The sequence below is a fragment of the Lissotriton helveticus genome, chromosome 1_1 (genome assembly GCF_964261635.1).
Source record: "Lissotriton helveticus chromosome 1_1, aLisHel1.1, whole genome shotgun sequence".
In the NCBI taxonomy this organism is placed as follows: Eukaryota; Metazoa; Chordata; class Amphibia; order Caudata; family Salamandridae; genus Lissotriton; species Lissotriton helveticus.
The window spans coordinates 1,869,710,250-1,869,737,921 of NC_136057.1; the positions used below are offsets into that span (position 1 = coordinate 1,869,710,250).

Genomic DNA, 27,672 nt, shown 5'->3' on the forward strand with positions numbered 1-27,672 from the left:
TACAATGATTATTCTGTAGCATAAAGTTAGACTAGTGGCCAACAGAATATGAGGGAAAGGCTAGCTTGAATATGCCTAAACATTAACGGGTCACTCCATACATCAATACATCATATGGTATTAATATTGTATCTGGTACAGTGATCTAGTTCCTATTTTGTAAGCTAAGTATATAACTACTATTTTTAATTTCACTTATATGGGAGGAGTTAAGAATAGTATATAGAACAATTGTGTGTGATTGGAGGTTTTATCTGACTATGTAAATAAAATGTCTTGTGAAAGAAAAACGTTTTATTGAATTGCCAAAAATACCTTAGCTTTGCATTGTGCATTCTATGAATAGTCTTGCTCACTCTATACACAATTCATTTTAAAAGGTGGATGTAAGTGGTGGCTTACCTAGCCAAAACTCATCTTCAAGATTACCAAATCCAATGTTGTAATCTGCCCACTTCCGAAAGAAATCCGTCAAACCATTCTGCCTCCTCTGGAAGACCTGAAAAGTATTCAGTGGGCACGAGAAATGTTTGAGATATCTGCTTGCAGCCAGGAGGAAGGTAACTATAGCCAGCTCTGAAAGCCCTGCGCAACATGCACTAACAAGAAAATTGATCTACGCATGTACACGTGCAATTACATCATTGTCATGTGCTCTGTTCTGCCAGTTTACAAATATTATCATGCACCCCTGTGTGGGTATGCAAGAGTACTACTTTTTTCTTTCTACTGGAATCTATACTGGCATAAACTCTAGTATTTCTATCAGAAGGCACATTTGTTGAAGTAAAATAGTAAAACTGTTATACATCAAACTGCAAAATAATTGATTACTTAAAGAAAATGACACTTCTTGCATGAAATAAATGAAACTTTTTTAATGAAATGAAATTGTAAACTTTCATCGCAAATGGTTGTATCCTAAAATGATTTGTTATGGTATATTACAATTTTAAAAATCTTATTTAATATGGATATATATATATGCGTGTGTGTATATATATGTTTTTGTTTTTCTGCACAGTGCCTTTGATGTAAAATAAAGATCTTGTTGTTTTACTGCAACATCAGAGTGCGCATCCCTCTTGTATTTGCCCCCGGGGTCGAAATTGGCCAGGAGAGGGTGGAGCTGTGCGGCCCTCCCCTAAATAAAAAAGGCCAGGCATAGGCGGATTGGACACCTGGGGCTGAAATCTGCCTGGGAGGGAGGCGGCGTGGCTGAAATCGGCCCAGGAAAGTGGGGGCCCCCTCCCCTAATAAAACAAAATAAGTTTAAAAAAAATCCCTGGCAAGTCACAGAGGCCCAGTTCCTTTGCACCACCACTCGACAAATGCCCTCCTGGTGCACTACAAGTAGGGGGATGAGTCCCCTTGGCTCCTGAGGGACCTTAGGGACCAACTACCCCTCCTATTACCGCCAGTAAGTCCAACATAGCGGGATTGCTGAGAGGTCATCAGAGGCCTCCCCTTTCTCTACCACTCTGTTAATGCACCTCCTGGTGCACTACTATTTGGGGGATGAAGTACCCTTGGACGCTGAGGGTCCTTGTGGGCCAACAAGCCCTCTTATTACCTCCAGTACGTCCCAAACAGTGGGATTGCTGAGAGGTTATGGAGGCCATGCCCCTTTTCTCAACCACTCTGCAAATGCACCTCCTGTTGCACTACTGGCTGGGGGATGAAATCCTCTGGCCTGCTGGGGTCCCCGGTCTGAAACCGGCCCTGTGAAAGGGGGGTACTCCCCTAATAAAACAAAATAACATTTTTTAAAAAGCCCTGGCAAGTCGTGGAGGCCCTGCTCCCTTGCACCACAACTCTACAAACGTGCCTCCTGGTGCACTACTAGTATGGGGATGAAGTCCCTTTGGCTCCTGAGGGTCCTTAGGGGCCAACATGCCCTCCTGGTACCTCCACAAAGTCCCACACAGCGGGATTACTGAGAGGTCTTTGGTGGCCTCGCACCCTTTCTCCACCACTCTGCAAACGTACCTCCTTTGTGCACTTCTGTTGGGAGGATGAAGTCCCCTTGGATGCTGAGGGTCCTTGGGGCCCAAGAACCCCTCCTGTTACCTCCAATAAGTCACACACAGCGCTATTGCTGAGAGCTGATTGGAGGCCCCTCCCCCTTTTCTCCACCACTCTGCAAACGTGACTGCTAGTTAAAAACCATAGAAATTCTCTCGAAAAATCAAAGGTTACAGGGACATTAAGTTAGGAAATAGAATTCGAAAAACCTTAGTAATTCACTAAAAAAAACAACACTTACAAGAACTTTATAGTTAGGAAATAGAATTAAAAAAAACTTGGAAAATCAATGAAAACAACGAATGTTACAGAGACGTTACAGTTAGGCTCAGATTTCACTCGTACAAAACCATGTCATGAGTGATGTAATATGTGAGGTCATAAACAGTGCATTGCGGGGGCGTAAGTTATAGTTAGCTCAGATAACTATAACTCCTGAATTTCACTGGTTTTGTACAAGTGAAACCTGAGCCTAACTATAGTGTCCCAGAGGCCAAAAGCACACTAACCATTAACTGAACCTGGGCAGAGTCAGACTGGCCTATGGGGCATTCTGGCAAAGCCTGAAGGGCTGGTCTGACAGGTCAGTGAGTGGGCCTTGTTTTCTGGCTGAAGGGTACTATTCATGGATGTCACTGTGTGGGCTCTTGGAAAGAGGCCAGTGGCACACTAACCATTAACTCAACCTGAGTAGAGTTGGAGTGCGCTTTAGGTCAATTTGGCAGTGTCAGGTCAGTGAGTAGGACTGTTTGTGGACCTGCTTTATGGTCTGGTGGGCCGATTTGACTGTTAATTTCTCTGATAACAAATGCATGCAATCTCCCATACCTTGCAAATCACCCATGCAACGTATCTTTACTATTTTCTATCCCAGAGTAACTCTGGGGGGGCATAGCTCCTCTTGCTGATGTACTGTTTGGGTATCAATAATGTTAGCCGATGCTGCACACAGTGTCCCTAGCCTGACAGCAATGTGCTTGTGTCGGTTGACTCCAGTTGTTGTCCTCGACTGCTGCAGAGACTCTTGGGAGCTCCAAGCAACCGCCACAGAGGTGGTATGAAGGTTCCAGCTCTCTCCCATCCTTGGGCCTTGGCCCTGTATTCCCTTCAGTGGTGCAACTGCGGTACCTGCGTGTGTAATTGATACTCACAATCCATCCGCCGCCATCCGTCGTCATGTCGCAGTACACCTGCACCCTCTGGCTTATGTCACCATTGATAGTGATGCTGTACACTCCACTCATAGTGTCGCCGTTCATCAGGTGCTGAGCACAGTCTTGAGGCAGTGCAAAGACCCGTCCTCCTACACAATGAGAATAAATAATAGACATCAAGGCACAGAGAAACAGGTGGACAACAGTGCTGAGCAAGGAGAGATGACTGGTCCACACATGCTACTGTGTAGACAACTGTGCAAAGTGTGGTTGTGTTATAGAGGAAACTTAGGTATCAAATAAAGTATGATTATGGCGAGTGCTGATGTAGTATCTTTGAGGGAAATAATAACATGGAACATTATATATGTAACTGTAAATATGGGTTTCTACCTTCAAGGGTTTTATAATTATAAAAAAAGTAAGGGCAACTGATTAAAGTGAGGATTTTGTATGATGGGTGGTTATAATCCATATAGGAAAATGCATTGGTGACAACTGTGTAGACAGGCTAATATTTTAGAGAGCTATAACATGTAACAGTGGACAGAAACGTCCATATTTAGGCTGTATTTTCAGACAGGGCTCTCATACATGCAGAATAATGTATACGTCACTGCACTGAATGTGTATTTGTGGCCAAGACGGATTTTTACGTATAGAAGCTTGTAACTTGTGCTATGTAAAGCGCTCTGATACCTGATTCGGTTTGGGTCTAGTTCGCGCTATATAAAACTCTACAAAAAAAAAAGAAAAAAAGAAGCATAATGGTGACAGTGGAGAATAAGGCTAAGTTATCTTGGATGGTTTTGATAAATATTTATACAAAAAGTAATGTCAGCCAATTGTGGGTGGGGGTGGATTATCACACTAAGCTCTGATACACATAACGTAATGCACATACACATTTCAAAGTTAGGTTGAATTGTCAGCAATGGTTTTGAATTATGTAGAATAGTGGACTGGAAATTCCTTTCATACATGCCGGGAAAAAATATATACATCTGATCATTGGTATTTCATATTGATGGAGTTGGTACACATTTAATGTATATGAAAAGTTGTACATATCTCAGATGTATATCTCATAAAATAGTAACAGGACACAGGGCTCCTGTGTACCATCCAGTTCTCCAATTCATATAGATTGATGTACAGGTATCTTTGTAAGGCAAGTTTCTAATGTCCCACAAAAGTCTGAAACATGGAGAACAAGGCTGCAGGTTCGGAAACATAGTAAATCTTTTTAATACAGCTATTTACAGCAATGCTGTACTACTTCGATGGCCCAAAGCATATACATCAAGCATAATATTGGATAAAAGCAAAAATATTTTTTATGTCTCATAAACACACATTGCTAAAGTAGTCCTGGTACTGTTTGAACTTCTTTGTGTCTGGATGTGTATCTTGTGAAAGAGAAGAATGCCATCAATCAGAGTTAGCCAATAGCTGACCCTCTGCCCCATGCTGTATCATGTAGTGGGTAAAATGTGAATGACACTACAATAGACCAATGAAAGACGAATGCTAGCTTTAAGCCCTTGTGAGTAAGTATTTTTATATGTATCATTCTAGTTAAATAAGTTGGTCTTGGCTAGAAGAAACAAAATCAGTCACAATGCGGTCTGCAGATTGTACTGGTACCAACATCAGTTGCTCCAATACTTACAGATGATTATATTTGAAAAAGTGTTCAGAGAGGATGAAGTACAATTAATCGGTCTAGTGGTGAACGTATGGAGGTGCCTTTCTATATAGTGCACGAAAATGAGGTACAGTGTGCAGAAAGTCCAGGTGACCCTTACTGGTTTACAGGGGTTAAAATAATAATCATAAACGCTCTCTTTTGTGACAGTGTGGCCGAGCAGTTTAGGCTCATCAGAGGATAGTATTAAGCATTTATTGCACACAGTCAGTAAGTGAAACACACACTCAAAGAAATTCGACACAAATTTATAAAAATAACACAGATTTTTATATGAATTTAGACCCCAAGATCATCGTAATCAAGTATGTACTTTTTGAGATAGTGATTTTTCAAACTTAGAAAATGCATTGTATTGTATCTTTAAAGCAGTAACATTATCCTTGGGGGGGGGGGGGGCATTTACTGCATTCAGTCACTTGGCAACTGTAGGAAGGTGGAATCTGACTATATGGTTACCCCAACTTTTTTCCTGGTGTTTTGCTGGTTTTCGAATTAGTTGGCCTGGGAACCTGCTATTCAGGGCCCCAGGCTATCTGCTTTCTCTATAAAATGGACTCCATGTACTTTAGGTACATACCAGATTGGTTACTGGGTCACCCTTGTGAGCCCCTGTATAGTGTACCATAGGTACCCAGGGCATAGGTCTACCCGAGTCCTACCAGGGGCTGCAGCATGTATTGTACCACCCCTGGTTTGCCTTCCAAACTGACACCACAGGTCTGTTCACACAGCCTGGGTAAGGTGGTGTAATCACCCCTTACTTAGATATAGTATACCGATATCTACCTTTATATATAGACACATATACACCTACAAGCCATTCCTATGGTAGGCCTCGACAATCCTGGAGGCAGAGTGCTTGGTTTTATGTGAGAGGGTGCCCTAGCATGAGCTGAGCCCCTCTGCAGCTTCCGGAACCATCTCCTTATAGCTGTTCTATGATATAGCCATACCATATACTCTTAAGTGCATTATAATCCTCGCGGTTAATGCTAACTTTGGTTTGGCTTTATCAAAACATGTCATGTAAGGTGTCAAACACTTTGGAATACTACCCCCCCTGCCAATTCTGGAGGCGGGGGTAGCATTCCATCCTTCTAGAGGGAAAAGACATGTATGTTACTGCTTTATCCGGTTAAAGTTAAACAGAGCCTCAGCATGACAAAATGGATGCTGCTGCCACAGACACGAGTCTGACATCCTGTTGCTGGGGGAAACTCCAGCAAGGGCAGCCTGGACAATAGGTTTCCTGTCCAGGGAGGTGCGAGCACCTCCCCAGAAAAAAGTTTTGTGTATTGGGGCAGGGAGTGCTGCATTCAGTGAATGCATCTAGACACTGCCTGGGGCACACAAGGTACTCCATGCATAGCCCGGTTCAAACCAGTTGCTGGGGCACTCCAGCCCCAGCTCTGGCACGAAACTGGACAAAGGGAAAGGGGTGTTACCACCCCCTTCTCAGGTCCACCCATAGGAGGGACCTAGGCAGGTAATCCAGCCCCCATCCTTAGCATAGGTATAGGAGCTGTGTCCCCAGGACTTTAGATTATCCTGGAATGAAACTTTGATGCAGAACTCTTGGACCTTTGACATTCTATTCTGACTAGAAGACGGAAGACAGCTCCCTTGTGGTCACGGAGTGACCACCCTGTACAAACGGGCACCAACAGCAACTTTGCCGGGCTGCAGTTGCAAGGCTCCTGCCGGAACCCGAAGACTCTGCGACTCAAGAACTAGACTTCCAGACTTCTCTGACCCCGACCCACATTCATAGCATAGCTGAGACCCGTTGCGGACACGAGAGACGTGGGACCGGACATCTTGGACATCCTGCATTTTGCTACCTGCACTCCTTTCCTGAAGCCTCAGTAAGTTGTGCATTGGGGTAAGAGAAGACTCAGCCCCGAGCATCATTTGACCTGAAGCCCAGGCCCCCACACTCTGCGAGTGTCCCATGGGCCTCGCCTTTACATTTGTGCTCAACGCGTCTTCCTGGCTGCTTGCCTGTTGGCTAGTGAGCCCCCTGAAGTTGCCATCCTGAATCTAACTTGCGATCCTGGTTGCACTAGGCTTGCTCCAGATTCCCTGCAATGGAGAAGCGCCACAGGCCTTGCTGGTCTGCAACAGAGCCAATCTTGGCATCCTGCGTGGGTTGCGGTTGCCAAGGCTTGTTGGGTCCAATCCAGGTACTGACGCTGCAGTCATCTAGATCCATTGGGGGACAGCTCGAATCCAGCTCCTGGTTATCGTCAATGCCTCCTGGACCTCGTGGCTGAAGAGACAAACTCACCTTTTTCACCTTAAAGCACCCGACATCGCCTGGTTCCTTCCTGGTCACTGGCTAGTGACCCTGACTCTTTCCCCTTTGCTTTCAGGTTCTTCACATCTCTGATCCACCCTTGGATCCACCCGGACACTTTTCCTCTGGTCGCCTGCAGCACTTCTTTGCAGCTCTCCATAGAAAACGACAACGAAACGCCACATCAAAAGACACCTATGCACCCGGCTCCCGTGGGTGAGGTAACACAAGTACTCTGGTAGTCTCGAGGGTATTGGCCCTCCTAGTGTCTAAGTCTAAAAGGGTTCCATCCTTGTCCATCTGGAAGTGTCCTTAACTTGTAACTTTGTAACTTTTACGAACGCCATAGAAAGTCAACGGGAACCCGCGCCTGTGTTTAGACACTGCACGCGGCTCCCGTGGGTCTCCTACTTCCTAACCTTTGGTCGTTTAGGGTAGCCCCAGTGATTCTACAGGCCCTAGGCCTGCCTTCTAACTCTCACGTGGTACTTATACCACGTTCTTAGTATATGGTTAGTGAGGCCCCTAGGGCATAACATATACTGTGCAACTTATTGTGTATTAACTGCGTGACTTGTATTGTATTTTTACCTCTGACCTCATAAAGAGTGCAGAGGGGTTGTGTTTAGATTAAATACATATATATTTGATATATACCTTGTGTGGTGTCCGTTCATTTGGTATTCAAGGGATTATATCTGGTAAAACAACTTGCTTAACTCGCCTACTGAAGTCTTAGCCTGAAGACTGCTGGTTCATGCTACCACTAGGATAGCTTTCTATAAGGTTGACTTTACAATCACCATCAATAAGAGTCGATTAGACTGGTGCAAGGTGCCCACTAGAACTAGTGGACATCATATGCCAGGCTAACTTCTCACAGCAACAACTTATAGAACTGTTCTTCTGGAATTAAGGTAAGTATGGGCAAGGGCCAAGTCAGCACCAACAGATCACCTTGGTCTGGGGCATCTGGGTGCATATGTGCTTTTTCGTGTTGATGCCCTTTTAAAATAAACAGGAGATGGTCCTGTTGAAAAGAGGCTGCAAGCAGGGCCTAACGGCCAGTCCGGTTGAACCCACAGGGGGGCTCAGGTTTAGGATCTTGGTCACACTGGGACACCGTCGCTCCACTTGAATTCAGGCTAGGGGGCTTGTGTGCAGTGGGGCTTCGCCCGGTAGGGTCTCAGTGTTGAAGACTCTCGTGGATCTCTGTCCCTGCAGCAAGAGGCTGCAGGTGGCGCATGGGGGACCAGTCTGGCTAAACCCAAGGAGGGGTTCAGCTCTTGAGGGTCTCAGGAACACGTTGGTACCATCTCCTCCCTCAGACTAGCGATGTGGAGCGCGGTTGCAGGGGTGCTTTGCAGCGTCAGGTCGCGGTCGGTCAGAGGCTTAGTCTGGGTCTTGGGCAACTGGTGAAAAGGGGAAACCGGGCAGCAGGGCCACTCTTGGTGCTGGTCTGGTGAATCCTGACATTCCTCGATGGAAGGTCTTGCTTTGTGCTGTTGGAGTGCTATTGGACTGCACCATCATCAAGTCTTGGTTGCTGCAACTTCTCTGGTATCCAGGGTATTGGGGCTGGGCAGCTCCTAGGGATCCTAATGTCACCAAGCTTGCCAAGGAGACTGATCTGACCTCCTGGAGCATGAAGGCCTTTCTCCTCTAGGGCTGCTCCTTCAGTGAACCTGATGGCTAGCAACACGGGCAGATGCAGGGCAGCAGCGCCTCTACTCTAAGGGAGGTCTTTTCCAGTTGTTGAGGTGCTGGGCAGTCCTCCAAGGGTTTTGGGGACAGTGTCCAGTGTTTAGAGAAGTTGGTTCCAGCAATGGTCGAAGTGCAAGCAGCCTAGCAGGGTTTTGCACCAATCTTTGGTATAGGTCTTCAGTTATTTTTTCTTCCTTGGTTCTCAGTAGTCGAATCTGATTTCCTGATGTCAGTGGGCCACCTAAATGCTCACTTTAGGTGAGTTTAGGAGAGTGAAGGGTAGTAGCCAATAGGCTACTTACCCATGGGGTCACTGCACCCCCCAGATAACCACTTCCTGCGGGGAGTGGGCATCACTCTATCCCAGAAGTCCTAATTCCACCACACACAAGATGGCGGAATTATCTCTTTCGTGTTCACTTCAGGCTGCCCACCTTAGGGGTGTGACTTGCCTGGAGGTGCAACACGCCTCCTTGCCTAGCTAATTTCCAGCTTGTCCTGGTGCCAAGTGGGCCTCAGGGCAGAGGGTGGCATCTTCCAGGTCCGGGGTAAACCAGGCTTGCATATCAAAGGTGGTGGGCTCTTCTAGGACTTACAGGGGTGCTAAAGTCCTTAGCCAGTTGTGAAACAATCAGACATCACTTTTTATTAAGGAGGGAGCACTTGCACTGAGGTCTGGTTGGCAAGCCTCAGTGCTCTGCCAGAGTCAAAAATCAACATCTAGCAGCTAAAAAGGGGCAAAAAGTGGGGGGACAACTGCAACAAAAACCAAGATTCCAATTTTGAATATTCCCACAGATACATATATAAACATACATATACATATATTGATTTGTATGAAAAAAGCTGATTTTATCGTTCTTGTCTTAAAGAAATGTTTTCTGCTCCAGTTCACTCTAAGAACTAGATGGTCTGATCCAGTTGCATGTGGGTTATCAAAAGGTTCAGGCAAGCTTGTACCACTAATAATCCTATTGTAAAGAGCATCTTTAGGGTTTCTTTTGTTCTTTTATGTTCAGTCAGCCTGGCTTTCTCACAATTTTCATTTTACTGCTCTCAATAGTCATTCTTCTAAAATCCAAGCATGACTCTCATTCTACCACTACTGCATTTATACAGCCATATAATACCAAAGGATATACACACACTCCCCAGGGCAAGGCAAGTGAAATGTGTTATTGCTCCTAGATTAAATTGCTTTTTGTCACCCTTCCCCTTGAAGTGGGAACTCCTCTGATGCTTTTGGGGACAATGTGGTCCTTGCTTGTTGGTGGTGTCCTAGGCAGCCACCTGTTATAATTATGGAGTGCTCTGCTCATCTTGGCTTTTTAATCAACAACAGCAATGGGTGGAATGCATGAAGTAATCTCAGCCAATCATGCTAGTCCACATTTCAGTTGTTAGACCTGTCAGCCTCAGGGTGGTCTTCCCCCCAATTTTTTGTTGACTCTCCTGTTTTCTGAACCCATTTTTGTTGGTTTTTAGGACTCTCTGGATTTTACCACTTCTAACCAGTGCTAAAGTGTGTGTGCTCTCACCTTTAAACATGATACAATTGGCTTACACCTAACTTGCAAATTTAATTAACTTACATGTCCCTAGTAAAGTTGTACTACAGGTAATGTACTGTAATGTGTATACTTGTAAAGCGCACTGTTGCCAGCCGGCGTCCTGGAGCTGTATACCGCTGGGGAACCCGTCCTGGCTTTCCCTGTGGGATGGTCCCTGCTGGGAATGCCCAAGGTGGAGCCAGGCATCCCCGGCGTTTATAGGGCCGTTGTGGAGATTAGGCAAGCTAATGCCCAGAGTTGCCGAGTGCGACCCCTGGTTAGAGTAGGCACCGAGGCGAGAATTATCGAGTACGCTGACCCTGGTCCACGATCCTGCCGCGACGGGAATCGAACCCTGGTCCCGGGCCGACTTCTGCTTCCGGGTCTGCCGCCTCTAACCAGTGAGCCACACCACTCCATCGATACCCAGGTACCCAGGGCCTGTAAATTAAATGCTACTAGTGGACCTACAACACTGACTGTGCCACACACTTAAGTAGCATTATTAAACAAGTCTTAAACCTGCCATTGCAGACTGTGTGTGCAGTTTTCAACTGCCGTTTTGACATGGTAAAATAAATATTTTGCCTGGTCTAAACCTTCCTTTTTAATACACATAAGTCACTCCTAAGGTAGACTCCAAACCAGCCATACGGCAGGGCATGTTGTATTTAAAACGCTGGACATGTGCTTTTAACTTTTACACCCCCTGGTAGAGAAAAACGTTCACATTTTTTTACAATGGCAATGATTTTTCTCCCGTAGGATAGCATTGGTTACCTTATTACATTTAATGAGTGATAACTTTTGATTGGGCACAGGTTTTGATTGGGCGCAGGTAGGAAAGTCATGTTTGGTATCTTAGGAAATGTAATTTAAAACTCTCTTTAATGGAAAAGTCAGATTTTAAGTCAAAATTCAGAAAATGCCACATTAAGAAAGTTGACATTTTTTTGTCCTATCCATTTGGTGCCTGCAGCCTGTTCCTGGGTCTCATGAATAGGTGTAGTTGGCAGTAGGCCTTTGTGTATTCCTCTGGGACAGCCAGACAATAGAGGGTCTGGGTGTTGGTAGGATGGGCCATCTCTGGAAGGATGAGGGGGTGGAGCTGTCAGTTACCACACTTACATTTCAATAGGGCTGATCACCACACACAAAAGACAGTCTAAAGTCCTGAAACTAGTTTGGGGAGGTTCCCTTTCAAATATAATTTTGTGGCTGCAGTGCTGACCTAGCCTCAGTGCAAAGTGATAGCTTTCATAGCAGATAATGGTGATGCTGGTTAAAAGCATGAGTATTCCAAAAACATGGGCACAATGGCATGTGAAGAGCCTGCACCTGGCTTTCTTGAGCCTTCCTGAAGTAAGTAGCAATAAGGTAAATAGGACAGGCCCTGTTTAGAAACTTCTTCACCTTTAACACCAGTATCTGGCAACATATTACATCTCCCCTATCATCCATCAAATAGCAGTGTTTCAGAAAGACTAATCAGCAATTCCTTGTTAAAAAGATCATCATTGAATTTCCAAGGGTAGCCCTGTCACCTGTCTCCCTTACTTTAAAATGAGTCTTCTTCATTTAGCTCCAGGAATGCAGGCACTACACTTCTACTGTCTGTGGTAGCAGTATCCCATCCTCAATCTTGTGCTATGTCAAACCAGTGGCTATTAAAAAATGTATTCCACTGGTCCCAGCAATCACTCACCACAACACAGAATATTGCTACACTCCATGCTATATATACACACATGCTGCACACACATAGGATGTCGGTGCAAAGGCCTTGATGTTACATCTAAATGGAACTTTATATGAGTGGGGCATGTAGGCTACACTCCTGAAACAGAAAAAGGCCAGCTCAGTATAATCATTCCACAAAAACATCAGAATGCTGCCACCACCACGTTATGTCAGCAGCCCATTAAATGGACGGCAGTCTCTTGCCAGTAAAGAAGTCACAACTGGTGTGCTGCTCCCAGTCTCAGAACAGACCTTGGAATCACCATGAACAGGCTCAGTCAAAAGTCCACGTGGTGGATTAACATGTCAGCTGGACCAATAAAAGTCAGGGTATCAGATTCACATGCATTCAGTTCACTCAGGGCAGGGGTACATGCATGCGCACTTACCCTACAAGGGGACATTCCCATTCTAACAGTATGTGTCTCCGGAGCCCTAATGACAACTGACTTTGATATCCACTGAGAATGGATACCCCCAGACAAGATTTCTGTGGTGGCACGTGTCCAGGAGAGTCCATCCATCGAGCCTTGGTATCTCCAGACATTATTTCTGTTAATGTGTATGTTTAGGAGGGATCCCCCATTAAGCATTGATACCCCAGACATATCTTCCCTGAACTGAAGGCACATCTAGGAGGAGTGCTCCTCCAATCCTCGGTACCCACAAACTAGAAATGTATGAAGGCGTATGTCTAAGAAAATTCCAACCCCGAGAAGTGGTGGTACCCCAGAGAAGACGTCTGTGAAGGCACTTGTGTAGGAGGCTCTCGCCTTCGAGCCTTTGTAACTTCTCTGAAAGCATGTATTTATAAGGACCTCGAACCCTGGAATTCTCACTTGTGGTGAACACAGTGGAGGTGATGCCACTCCTCGTTGCCCCGTCCACTGCCAGCAGCCTCACGGTGTATTCACTGCTCTCCGAGAGACCCTCAAGGCGGATCCAGGTGTCCTCAGCATCTACTATCAATTCCTGTGTCTGGCCAAGTGTGGGGATCAATGGAGGTTCGGAAGGAGAGAGTAATGAGGGGCAGAAGGAATTGAGGCAGGATTCAAGGGAGGACAACAATGGAATAAGAACAAAGCGAGTGAAGAACGGTAAGACAATGTAAAGGTGTGAAAGTTGAATCGTGTAGCAGACAGATATGATGTATGGATAATAGAACGAGGGAAACGGAAGTGTAAGGAGACAAGAAGTAAGTATGGAAAACAAAGGAAAGAAGAACAAGGAACGAAGGGGGCACAGAGGAAAAAAGTAAGCAAAGACGCAGGGGTAATGGATTGAGGAAAAGGAAAATTGGGGAGGGGGATGAAGAAAGAAAGGAGGACACGTAAAAGGAGAGCGAAAGACAGGGAAGGGAAACAAGAACAGGAAAAATATGAAGCAAAAGAGGGAAAAAAGTAGGGAGTGAATGCAAGAAGGGAGGAAAAGGGAGAAGATGGTGAAAGGAGAGAAGAAGGAATGGAAAACGGAGGGGAGGCAGGGAAGGTTAATGGAAGGAGAAATCACGGTGAGGGAGTGAGAAATGGAGGAATTGAAGAACGGAAGTGGGAAGATGAACAGAACATAAAAATGAATGAAGAAAAAAGGAAGGAAGAAAAAAAGAAATAAAAGACAGTTGGTAAGAGAATGCAAATTACAAAGAACAAAGGTGCATTCAGAACGTGCCACCTCCAGCCCGTATGTTATCTGAAGATGAGAGCAGGCTCCTGCTCCGAGGCCTTTATCAGCGCGACTCCCAGACACTTCTTTTCATGACAGTTCCTCTAAAAAACAGCCTTTCATACTGACGGCGCTTCTGAGCCTGCACGGTGTGCTCATACCTGGGGCTTATCCCAGACTCAGATCCCGGAAGGTCATCAGAGACAGCTACAGCGAGAGGAGGGGGAGGGGAGTCTGGGCACAGGTGAGGAATAAAGATGCAAGAGCCGCGCGCCACTCGGAAAACAAACACTGGCCATGGGGGCCCACACCGGCAGACCGAGGCTCATTAGCATCTCACAGTCACACAAGAGGGCGCCTCGGATGAGTGCGTAATTATCACTGCAGTGCAATCTGCAGATACCGTGCCCTCTGCAATCTTCAGATTACAGCGCTAATCTTCTGAGTGCCGCACGGAGGGTAGGCGCCTCCCTGCTTCTCCAGGCCTCTTCACCTGTCACCTCTCCCTCTCAGCTCCCCACAGCCGTAGCCTGTGATATCTTGTCTTCCTTTTCTCTCTCCCTCTCATCGCATCACCACTCTAGGCCCTCTGCCTCTCCAGTCTCCCCCTTCCCTACCACTCTTCCATCTCACGTTAGCTCCCCCCTTTGTCTCTCACCTCCTCTCTCCCCTGCACTACCATGTCCATCTCCTTCCACCTTGTCTGCCTGCCTACCTCTGTGGCTCTAATTACAAGCTGGTCTGCATTTTCAGAAGCCTGTGTGGCGTGGACCCCTCTTTGCACAGGGGTCGGAATTCCGAGCTGGGTGGTATTTGCAGCATCTTGTAATTACCAGTGGCATATTACCAACAACTAGCGATATTTATCGCTAAATGGGCTTAGCGAGTTTTTTCTATCACCAAGCATCCCCGGATATTATCGCAGAGATAACATGCTATTAGCAACGTTTATCTTTAAAGCGATAATATATCCGGCGAAATGCGTGAATATCGCTGAGAATACAGCGATATTCACGCATTACCGCCAATAGGGTCTTAGCCATAATATCCACCTCCCATTGGATATAATGGCTAAGAACTGGTCTGAGCAGGCGTTAGGTTTTGGAGATATTCGCGCTTAGCGCAAATATTTCCATCGCTACGCCTGCGTTGATAATAGGCGATAGCGATGTTAGCGACTGCTTTCAGTCGCTAACAGGTTGGGTACGCCCACTTTGCATGTCATTAGCGATAAATATCTCTGACATGCAAAGCGGGCCCCCAACCGCTCGCTATCGCCTACAAGCTGTCACTAACTGCTGTTAGCGACAACTTGCTAATAGGGCGATAGAATTATCACCGCTTAGCGGCCGAAAACAGCCGCTAAAGCCGCGATAATCCCTTATTGCCCTCCTTGATAATATGCCCCCAGGTCTCTTACATATCTCACTCTTAATTAAATTTCATCCAGTAAACCCTGGAGTTTAACAGTGGAAAAGTGGTTTAAGCTCTAAAAGCCACATTATGCCCCAAAAACTCATATTGTGGCTATTTATCATACCCGATAAAATGACGTAGGCCAAGGTACTGTTATTTATCAGGTGCGATGAATAGCTCAATCATTCCCACAAACTCAGAATCAGAGCCTAAGGCTCTGTTTATGAGTGTAGGTGCTATTTAGCGCACCTGATAAATAATGATACCACATGGATGTTATTTATCGGGTGAGATAAATAGCACCTATTAAGAGTTTTTTGGGAATAACGTGGTTTTCGGTGTTCAAAGCACCAAAATCCGCATGCTACGGTAAATACTGTATGATTTTCCCCTGTTAAATTTCAAAATCTGCCGAAATTGAACATGCCTTGAGGTATTTAACCCATTCGATAATTATTGGATACATTAAATGCCTTTTTATGTATCATTCCAAACCGTGCGTAAACAGGGGTTAATGCGCAGGTCACAATACACTGACGACATCATTATCAGGTTCTCTATCTCTAATGTGCCCCCTTCTTGCCTCATCTCTCCATTTCACTTTAGCCATCCCCATTCATTTCACTAGCGCTGTACTTGCCACACCTCTCACCTTCTTCCCTCTCACCACAGTGCTCAGGTAGTCTGTGATCTCTTGCCTTCTCATCTCCACTCCCAACTCCTGTCCCCTGCAGATGGTAGCTTCGGGGGCGGGGGGGGGGGGTCCGTTGGGGTGAGGGGGGTGTTATGCCCCCCCCCCTAATAAATGTGCTTTCAGGTAAATAGTTGGTGTCTTTCGGATTCCACAAGGAATTTTTACTTAAACGCTGAAAAGAATAGCATACACGCTATCTCCCTATTTGCTTTGAAAGTCTTCAGAAATGCTGGTTATTTTTTGCAAAATATTCTGTTTTCTCTCACTACCTGCCCCTATTAATACACATTTGTCTCCATTTCCACTGCCTCTTTATCCTCTCTTATGTGCCCTGCTTGTCCTATTATGTATTTTGACATTATATGCCTGCGTGGTTGTTGGAAAATCTGAAATTGAGCCCCCCTAATCTTATTGGCCAAGCTACGCCCCTGGTCCCCTGCAATCTCATTCCTTCTTGTCTCTCTTCATCTCATTTTACCCCCACTCTAAATCCCACTTCAGCATCTAACCTTCTTCCTTCTCACCTCCACTCCCCTTTACTGTAGCCTGTGATCTTATCCCTTCTTATCTCTGCCTCTCTCCTTCTCATGTCTCCAGCACACTACAGCTCCTGCACCTCTAATCTACTCCTCTTCACCTAATCTCCCCATCTCACTTCAACTAAAATCCCTTTTTCATTTCACAAGCACTCTACCTCCCTGCCTCCTCTTCAGCTCCTTCTTCTCACCTTCACTCCCCATTTCTTTGGTCTGTTATCTCATCCCTCTCACCTCCATTTCCTAATTCACTTAAATTCTATTTTATTTACATTTCACAACCCTTGTAAATTCCTCTTAATTTCTAACCCCTTTTCTCTCACCTCTATTCGCAGGTTCACTACAACGCTTCACTTTTCATCACTCTTCAGTCATCTTCACCTCTAACCCCCTTCTCACCTGGACTCTCCATGTTACGTCACCAGCAATCTGCATGCATTTCCATAAACCTCTTACCCCTTTTACCCTCATCTCCTCTCCTTGTGTCATGTTATCATATCTCTTTCCATCTCTCTTCCACATTCTTACTAGGATTCTAGAGAGGCATTTTAAGCTATGGGCAAAATTGGGAATTGCCAATGGCTTCCTCCTTCCAGTGGAGCCCCTAGTAAGGTGATCAGGACAGTCAGAAGTGTCGGTGCTGTAAATTCATTTTAATGTGACACCTTGGCAGGACCACTTCACGGTAGTTTAGTGTGCATGCCTGGCCTGTCGAACCATAACACTCTTTCTCCCATGAAGCTGGTGGCAATTAATTAAAGCAAATGATCTTTCATGTACTTTACCTCTCTCACTGCTTCATATGGCTTACCAACCCAGTGGCATAGCAAGGTGGGGAGTGGGTGGGCGGACCGCCCCGGGCGACACGAGTTTTGGGGGTGGCGGCCTTTCCCCCCTGCTTTTACGTGCAGCCTTCGCCGGTAGCAAACACAGGGATCGCCACGGATGGCCAGTGGTTTCGCTATGGCACTGTACCAGCCTCTCTGACTACATAACAGCTACATTTACCACACCATTCATTTGTTACCTGCCCTCTCCACCTTCTCTCCCACTTTGTTTGCATGTTCCTTCTTTCTCAGCTCCCTCACTACCTTAGGGCATATTTACAAGGGCTTTATCTCTGCTTTTTTGGCTTAAAAAGCCAAAAAAGCGGGGTTAAAACTATGACCCTATTTACAAGAGGGTGCTAACATGCGTAATCGTATGTTAGCACCCTTTTACCCAACGCCTCCCTTTGCATCTCTAATGAGATGCAAAGTGGGCGTCACTGGGAGTACCCCGGATGGACAACCTTTCAAATATCGCTGATGTTCACATTGCGATATATACAAGGCTGCCCCAGGATTTTAGCACACGTTAGTTTTTGGAGAAAACCTCTCTTTTCTCCAAAAACATATGTCTGCTAAAATGCAGACTTGCCTATCCCTAACATTGGGGTGGATTACGCTGATACGGCCCTGTGGGTCGTATCAGCAAGGTTATCGCCGTTTTGCAGGGAACATCGCTGGAAAACCAGTGATGTTCCCTGCAAAATGGCGATAACCTCACTATCTCTGGAATTGTTATCGCCCTGGAGAAACGCGTTGCTGTTAATAACGTGCTACCAGGGCGATAAATTCCAGAGATAGCCTGCGATAATAAAATTATCGCTAAACACGGCCAACGATAATTATCGCTGGCCGTTGATAATATCCCCCTTAGTCCTTTCTCTCTAGCTCATAATCTATCCTATACTCATATTCCTCTATCATTATCTCTTCTCTCTCATATCTACCTCACCTCTTTAATGCTCCTTCTTTGTTGACCTCTCTACCTCTGTTCTCCCTACCTCACAGCTCTTTCCCTCACCGCTCTCTCTCTTCCTATCAGCCTTACTTCTCTTCCTGTGCTTGACTCTTCACTCTCTATTTCACCATGTTTCAACACATCATCTCTCTTTCGGGAAACGGCCACTACAACGAAGCCGTTTCCACGAAATCCTTAACCACGCATGCAGTACAACGCATGCGTGGTTACCACGAAAGCCTTTACCACGCATACCTTTACTACGAGGTTTGTAGTAAAGGCATATGTGGTAAAGGTAAAAATTAAAAAAAGGGGGCCTTGGGGGGGTCTCCCCCCCCCCAAAAAAAACTCACCTGAAGTCACGTCGGTATATGCAGAAAAAATCAGCGTCTTTTAAGAGAAATCGGAAAATAAACTTCCGCTTTCTCTTAACGACGTATGACGTCACCACGCATGTATTCGAGGTAAAGGTTATGCGTGGAAAACGAATTCCGTTGGAACGCATGCGTGGTAAAGGCATGCGTTGCAACGGAATTCGTTGTAACGTCATACATTCCTCTCTTTCTACACTTCACCCTTCTCTCTCTCCCTGTGTCTCCGCCTCTCTACCCTCTTTACCGGACTTATCTGATTTCTCTTTCTATACCTCTTCTCAATTGTCCCTTTCTTTTCCTCACAGCTCTCTTTACAGCTCTCTGTGCTTCTCTTACTACCTGACCGGTGCACCCTTACCTCTCTGTGCACTGCCTCTCGCTAACGAAACTCACTTTCAACCTTAACCTCTCTCACTAGCCTCTCGGTGTGGCCTACCCCTCTCTCCCCTCTCTACTGACCCTCACCCACCCTCTAACTTTCTCTACCTCATACACCCAAACAATAAGTATTGCTCCCCATCTCTTTCTCTGCTTAACTCTCCATCTTTCTACTTGTCTCTTTCTTTCATGTTACCTCATCTTTTTATATATACATTACATCTGCCTTTACCTCTACCTCATCTCTAGATGTATCTCCCATCATCCTTCTACTTCGCCGCTTCCACTATGCCATTCTTGTTTGCTTTTCTCTCATAATCCTGCCTCCAACCCCCTCCCATGTCTGTTACTCAGAAGAATCAAAGGTCACAATCTATCGAGCTAAAGAAGACTACTCATAAGAACAAGGCAGTGGAAGAGATCAGAAGAGAAAAGTGTAAAATTGTATATGATGGAGTGGTGAAAATCCTTGGAGCAATGTTTTCTTTTCTCTGTTGCAACATGAAAGCCATTTATGAATGCCAATTTATTTCTGAATAAGTATATTTATCAATTAAAGCTACAATTTAAAGATCTATGTGCATATGTCTTAATTTAATAGAATGCACTAGTCCAGTAAACATCCAACAAGTCCCCCTTAATACATTTTACCTACAGTGAGAGGAACAGGCTGGCTAGAAACTGAATTCCACATATAATAATGTAGTTGCCGACATGAAACATGCAGATTCATGTGGAAAACGAAATGTTTTTTATCAGTGCTTGTTTAGGCTTTCTGTGGATTTTGCTGGTGGACCCTGGGTAGCTTGTTTCTTTGGCTGTTTTTGAATGCCCTGTTTCTGAAAGTTTAATGTATGATACAATGTTGCTTGGCATCACAACACCTTGAAAGACCTAATAAAGGGTAATAAATTCAAACTTGTTCTGAACAGAGGGCCCCAAAATATGCCTGGAGTCCCTAAAACCCTTACGATGGCACTGCCACTCTATGGTCCTCTGTATTTCTGAACTCCTGCCTTCTCATCTATGCTCTTTTCCTCACTTCCACTCATTCTTTTTCATCTCACTGCCACTCTGCACTCCTCCACGCCCTGATCTACTTCCTTCTCATCTCAACTCTCCACCTCACTTCAGCTCCACTCCACTCCCCTTTCATTTCCTCATTACTCTACATGTCTCATCATTTTAAACCTCCTTCCCTCTTACAGCCCCCCAATCTTGTGTCCTACCAACTATCCATTTTCATTACAACTTTCCATCTTACTTCAACGCAACACTCCTTTCTCTTCACCACCCATATTTGCTCTTATTCTTCTCTTATATCCTTCCTTCTCACCAACCCCCTTCGTTTCTTCTACCACTAATTTCCCTTCCTTCCTGATAATATCAATTCTTCTTATGCGCACTCCTCTCACCTCCAATCTCTTTCCCTCCAACCACCATTCTCCAGTCCTGTAATCTCCTTCACTCCCTACTCCACTCTTTTTCTCTCCTACATCTAGGTTCCAGTTGTCTCCTCTCAGCACTATAATCTACTTTCATCTCACATCTAACTCAATTTCTTCACACCCCTAAACTCTTTATGCTCGTCCTTTTCCTACCTCATTGTGCCAGAAAATACTTTCCAAGTCCACCTGGCTTCTTGGGCTTAGTCACCTATTCTGAAAGCCAGCGTTGCGTTTCTGGGATGAAAAAGCTCCAGCAGACATTAACACATCTTTATTGTGCACAGCATAGAATCTGGGTTCATTCCTGGGCTTGGAAACCGCTCCATGATTCAAATACAGACGATGCCAAAAGATGGTATGTGATTATTGGTAACCCCAAGTTGATATAAATAAAATACTATATAAAGCAAAATGTGCATTACTATAGCCTGCTATCAGCTCTAGTAGTGGGGAAGAGAGAACACATTACTTTACTTATAAGGAAAGCTCAGACAAATGTCAGTGAGGGAAGAAAAACCACACAGTGGACCTGGATAACTCTTCAGAAGGCACACAAGCAATGACCTGCTTCGCCTTTGAATCTGAAGATGATTATGAGGAGGTAGGCCTTCAAAGATATGTTTCGCCCAGGAGGCTAAATCGCCATTAAAGAAATGACAGCGGAACCCCCTTTCATCTGATTGGTTTACTTATAATCATAGGCTGTCATCAGGTGCCGCCCAAAATCTCCTTGTCAGAACCTTCAATCATCAGAAAAGGGGTCTCGTCCTAAGCCTGTTACCATGGACCTGCCTCAATCTCCCATTTGTTAGCCTTAAATACTTTTCAAAGAAGGCCTCACTAAAGATGTCCCCACTAGTCGTCCACCATCCTCATTTAACAAGCGTCAATACTCTTAGAGGATTTGTTATATGATCTTCCGTATTCCTGCTTCTGAGTAGGCCTTATAATGTATATTTGCTTGTTAGGATCATCAGTGCTAAGGTCTCACATATAGATTGTAATGTATAACTGCTCTGTGCAGTTTTATTTGTGTGCACTTACAGTATAACAATTCTTTATTATTCTTTGACAGTGTATTTCTAGTGTGTATGTTATATAGACATATGACATTGAGAGAATAGCACAGTGGCTTTGGATAACCTTGCAAGGAAATGCACATGCTTCTATTCCCACACTACAGAACAAATTGCAGCTTTCCCCCAAAAATAAAGTTCAAATACTGTATATAAAGTGTGTTTGCAAGTCTTTTGAGGAAAGTGTTGCTTCATACACTCCAGAGAGAGCATCTTTGACAAATAGTCTATGCCAAGGTCATGCTTTCTCGCTTACTATCTCTTTTTTTCAGGACATGAACATTACAGGGATGAGAACAAGCCTACCTAAGGACTGACAGAAGATTAGAAAATCACAAGAAGTGAATAGGTGTTTGTGTGCACCATTTGGGAAGCTCTTATTTTTGGCGATATTTTGGTGCTAATGTAGACATTAGATAGGAAAATTACAAATGGGATTCCATCAAAGATTATCACATATTATGCTGTGAATGTTTATGCTGTATTCATGTTGTGTCTTTATATCAATCACCATAAGTTTTATATCTGTAATTACACGTTTGCATACATTTTGCACTAAAATAGGGCTGTTGTGTTTAATAAATTCCTTTAATAATGGCAGAGTGGATTTATTGTGTGTTTATATCTTTTGGGGAAAAGAGTACCAGCAATCCACTTGAAATATAAATGTATTCCAGACAATCCTTGTCAGGATCTGATTGCAGTCCCTTATGTATAATCCCCATGTACTTTGAGGGAGGTGCATCGGTCACAGTCTGTCTACTCCTTCTGCTCAAGATGGCACGTCGGTCCATATCTGTGCTTGCCTGAGGGCCAAGAAGGATCTATTGGGCTGTGATTACAAGAGAACTTGTAAAATAAGTATCAGGTAGACCCAGTGATGTCATCAGGTTCTGCTCCCAATCTGCATGTCAGAGCCTTCACTACGTTTAAAGAAAGGTTGCCCTATTGCTGTAACCAGGAGGCAGCCTTAATATCAGTTTTATAGGGAAATCTACACTCAAGAATATTCCAATCTCTTTTTAAGAATCCTGAATACTCATCAAAGAGGTGCTGCACTAGTGAGGTTTAGGATACCTTTGAGGGTAGGCTTTCCTAATCATATTAGGAAGAGCAGTCCACAAACTTCATTTCAGAATCTTCACTATTCCTATGGGAAGGCTGCCTCAATAATGTCCCCAAAACCACGCAGTGGTTGTATGCGTGTGTATTTGTGTGTGTGTCCCCCTGCAACTGTTGCCTTCCCACTCACTTCCATGACTTCTACTACTCTCCTCTTTTGTTTATTCCCCTCTCCTCTCCCAACCACTCCCTTATGCTTGCCCTCACCTAAACATTCCCAAAGAAGCCACTTCTGATGTCCTTCTATCCTTTTCCTATTTTCCCTCACCAAAGCATCTTCCTTTCTCCAAGTCTCTCTACTCTTCACATCTCTCTTCGATCCTCTCCTTTTATTTTCGCTTTATTAACCAGTGTGTCTTTCTCATCTTTACCCATTCTCCCCTCGTCTCTTTTTTGACCATGGTGGTCTCCTACCTTCCGGCTGCCGTTGGTAGGTCTGTAGGTCAGGATATAATTTTCAGTGTCTCCCACCGGAGGCTGCCAGGAAATAAGAGCACTTCTGCGGGTCACCTCAGAGGCCGTCAAATTTGTTGGGGCATCTAAGCCTGCAAGAGAAGATGGACACAAATGATGGTGCGTTTATAATAACATCATGAATGACAGTGAGACAGCAGGACGTTTTGAATGCCTGATGCGAGATCTGCGAGTAACACGGAAGTCACAGATTTAAATTCTAGTGTAGACAACAACCTTGAAACCTCTCAATGTGAATATAAGATCACTCTTGATATGGGTAATTAGGACACCAACTACATATTCCCAAAGAGATTACTGAATTTTAGGTATATAGTACATAAATAGTGATTACATTTTGGGTGACTGGTCAGTAGTTCTCATCATTTTGAAGAAAGGGTCCCAGGTCAGGCCTTTTGAGAGCCTGTTGCACTGTAAAGCTAAGACTCAAAGAAAACGTTTGTGCCATTTTTGAGATAGTATATGGGCCACCCGGCTCTCTGTGAGTGATATGGTTTGAATTCACAGAGGAATCCTGCCCTATTTGTTGCTCTCAAGCTATTGGTGTTTGCTCCTCTCCTATGCTATAGACTTGAAGCCTTATTTGAGCTGCACAAAATCTTAACCTTCACCCTAGACCTCAGCAGATGCCCAAACACCATGCTTGTGAAAATGTGAAAGTTAGTGGGAGAAGAACTGCCCTTGATGTTTCAAAGACATCAGTGAGTCGAAGATAAAACCTCGGATTCGTGCCAATTTCCATGGGAGCTAGTACATTCCCCACATATGCAAAAGGTCTCTAGCAGTGTATGATTCTTTGGATATTATTGTGTGTGGCCATAAGATTAAACTTCATTGTTGACTCCTTGAGGTTGTGCTAGTTTGCATTTATGCAACATTCAATAATCTGCCCAAAACTGACCGTTTTCGCCTACCATGGTATTGAAGATCATAAGACAGCACGCTTCATAATGGTGAAAATATTCCCATTTACAAAAGTCATGTATGTAATGATTGTAGGTAAGTTTTGAAAAAGTGGAGACAAGATCCTTGTGTAACCCTACATGTCACTAAGGATATTGATATTTCCTGTTAGCTGGGATTGCCGTGAAAGATTCCAGAGACAGATCAGACAACTTTTGGGTCCAATTCAATCAGGTTCAGGAATCATGGCAGGATTTTTCCTGCAACTACAGTGTCATCAATAGAGCAACCATTTTTATTGATGTGACATCGATAACTACCATAATTTACAGCCATAGGTTCCCATGCTTTGTTATGTTAGGAGTGTTTATATAGCTTTCGAGTGGCACTAAAGAAGGTGTGGCTGATAATAGTTAAAAATAGATATGTTATCAGTTTTTTTCCTAAACTCAGGATGGGAAACAGTGGATGTTAAGGACAGAGAAAGTGTATTCCAAACTTTGGGCGCAAGATAGGAGAGTGAGCTGCCACCCATAATGGCTTCGCATATATGAGGGACTCTTAACAGAGGAAAATGAATGATGGGTTCTTGTTGGACTATATAGGGAAATCCACTGAGATACACAATTAGGGTGCACATTGTGGAGTCCTTTAAGAGCTAACCACAGGATCCTTGATTGAATCTTGGAACTAATTGACAGCCAACACCACTGAAGAAGCTGAGATGCTCTGGAAAATTGGGGGACATTAAAACCAGTGTAGAGGTTTCATTTTCATGTTGAATGCATTGAAGCTGGTGAGTAAAAGAGTTTTTCAGTGTCGGCCTCCAGGGAATTGCAGTAGTCTAGAATCGACCTAATCAGGGCAGCCAATGTTGTCCGTTGAGCATCTGCTGACAGGAACGGATAATGTTTCTGTTATTTTCTAAACTGGAAGCTGTGAGAGTTGCAACTACAGATAAGTCTTGAGTGGCCATATTAGGCCATATTAAGCTTATCCTCCAGCTTAACTCCAAGAGCTTTTAGTGCAAGAGATGGGGCAGTAAGCTCATCCAAAATGAATACTTGCCCTTCTAAAATGTCTGTTTTATTGGTTGTATGACAGAATATCATAGACAAACAAATATTGACTAAAAAATGGCTGAAAAATATACTAAAGACACAAATATTGACTTTACATACCTTGTGTGTAAACTTCAAAAATATTGACTACAAAAGAGTAGATCATAATATCAGCATAAAATAAGTAGGTATATCAGTCTTCACTATTAAACATTATATTAACTTTAAAATATATGTTAACATGAAAAATATTACATTAAAAATACACATAATCTAGAAAATATATATTTTTAAATGTATATTTTACACACATAAAATAGAAATATATACTTTAAAAGAAATGCAAAAAGGAATAAACATATTATTCAAATACATACATTGATTAAACATATTAAAAGTAATAGTTACAAACATTACATTTTCAAAAATATCAACAAAACATTTACTACAAATATTAAAATACAAACAATAATATATTTTTGTCGCATATATTTTAGTTGACAATTTTTTCTCAACAAAGAAGGAGTCACACAAATCTTGGGAGGGACTGCTCACCACAGAACATGCTGAAGTATTCCTTGGTTCTTTTAGCGTTTTAAATATTTCTTTCTGCTTGCTATTAACAGATAACATTCGGAATAGAAAAAGAAACCTCTTTGATTGATATGTGCTTGATAGGTATTTTACTGAGGCTTACACTTAGCTTAGAGAGTGGGTTTGTAGGTGTGCAATTGTGCACGCTCTGCGACTCTAGGGGCATGTGGAAGGTTGTGGGGATTTAGCTGATAATGATTTTGAGGATGTGGCAGCTCTATTATCTAGTGTGTTTGAAATCCAGGTACTAAGGATAGAATATTCCGGCTCTGACTCAGAGAAGCAGTTGTGAGAACCCACATTTTAAAAAGAGCCAAGAGATATCATTTGCTAGTTACTGTCCATTTTATGAACCTTGCTAAGCTGGATTTTGGCAGTGGGGAGCCTGAACACGAATGCGATCAATGAATAATCAGAGCACACTACTTGGATGATCTGAATAGACATTAGGATGTTAATTAAACAAAACACTGCTCATTAAAACTTTTCCAACATCCATCCATCATTTAATTCTTCAGAGGTAGTAAGCGCTATATAAATGCAATTACAGTACAATGCAATATCTCTATCTCTTTCCCTGCCAATCAGGGCCGGACTGGCCATAGTGGGCACCAGGGCATTTCTCTGGTGGACCGCCAGGGTGGGGCCAGTTTTTGGCCCGGGGGGGGGGGGGAATTTTTGCTACAGGGGGCGGCCATATCGGCACCCTGTAACTAAATCGGCCAAAACTGGCCCTAGCAAACAGCTCGACCGCACCCCCCCTCCCCTCCAGGGCACCAGCCGAGCAGATTGTCAGGTCCGGTTTTGGTTCCCAGTCCGTTCCAGCCCCTAACCCTCTCCCTCCCAGGCGGTCACCACTGAACATGGGGTAGTTATAGTTAGGACCACGTTTCCATAGGAAAAGCATTTTTTGTTTTCCTAATAACTTTGGAGCTATTTGACAAATCTTCATAAAACTTTCCCAAGAAACGGATTGTGCACCTCAGCTCCTAACCCACAAGGCTCAGGGGATTCGTCAAGTAGGGGCTGAGAAAAAGGGGGGGTCCAAAAATTCTATTTTCTCATTCTTTCAAGGTGGATCTTGGTCCAAAAAGAGTACTTTTTGTGATTTGGTGTAAATCCATTCAGTAGTTTTTGAGGACTTAATGCTAAAAAATCTTTGTATATCTAGGGACACGGAACCTCTGTCAATCAGACAGATCTCAAGCTGGGATCTGATTGGCTACCATCATATCAACCAGCTAGTGGTGGCAGAAATCTTAGGACTCAGGACCAGACTGGGGTGACCTGGCAAGCAAAATAATGATAGATTAAACCCAGATCTGTGACTGGAGGTAAGTCTTCGAAAAGTGTCAACACTCCGTCCATCATTATATTTTGTGATGATGCTATGGCCACACATATTACATCACTGACGACATGGTCAGTGACATCACTGATGACATTACTCATGACATCTTAAATGTCATTAATGGCTCTAGGAGGGGGCTGCATGGCCTCCCTTCTTTAGTATGCATGCCAGGCTCCGTGGAGGTGGTGGTCCCGGCGGCCGTATATGGCCCAGGAGGGAGACCACGCAGCACCACTTTCAATCTGGCCATGCCCTGGGAAAGTGGTGTTCCCGGGGGCCAAATATGACAGAGGAAGGGGCCCCAGGGCCCTCTCCCTTTTGTGCAGTTCTTTTATGCCCCAGGGAGATGGCAGCCCCGGGGCCTTTAAAGGCCTGAGGAGGGGGGCAACATAAAATTAATAAATAAAGCCATGGGAGGTGGCGTGTCCAGGGTTCCAACTGGACTTGGGGAGGAGGTGCTGCATGCACCCCACTTCCATTTGTTAATAATGTGCATGCCCCTGGGACCTGGCCCACCAGGGGGCTGAAAAAGAAACAAGCGTGGGGGACTATGCTTATTTTTTTTTTTAAATGTCCTGCGGATTAGTGACTCTGTTGTGATTTCACTGCAAACGTGTT

At 44.3% G+C, this 27,672-nt stretch overlaps 1 protein-coding gene across 1 annotated transcript in view; it reads right to left on the reverse strand.

Annotated features, from left to right (window-relative positions):
• The window catches only part of TNR (tenascin R), a 736,434-nt gene that overhangs the window by 33,148 nt on the left and 675,614 nt on the right, over positions 1-27,672 (reverse strand). The window contains exons 17-20 of the mRNA XM_078642004.1: positions 23,086-23,216; positions 13,020-13,152; positions 3,177-3,328; positions 403-499 (exon numbers count right to left, since the gene is read on the reverse strand). Coding sequence (XP_078498130.1) covers positions 403-499; positions 3,177-3,328; positions 13,020-13,152; positions 23,086-23,216 — 513 coding nt within the window. The remainder of the gene's footprint in view (positions 1-402; positions 500-3,176; positions 3,329-13,019; positions 13,153-23,085; positions 23,217-27,672) is intronic.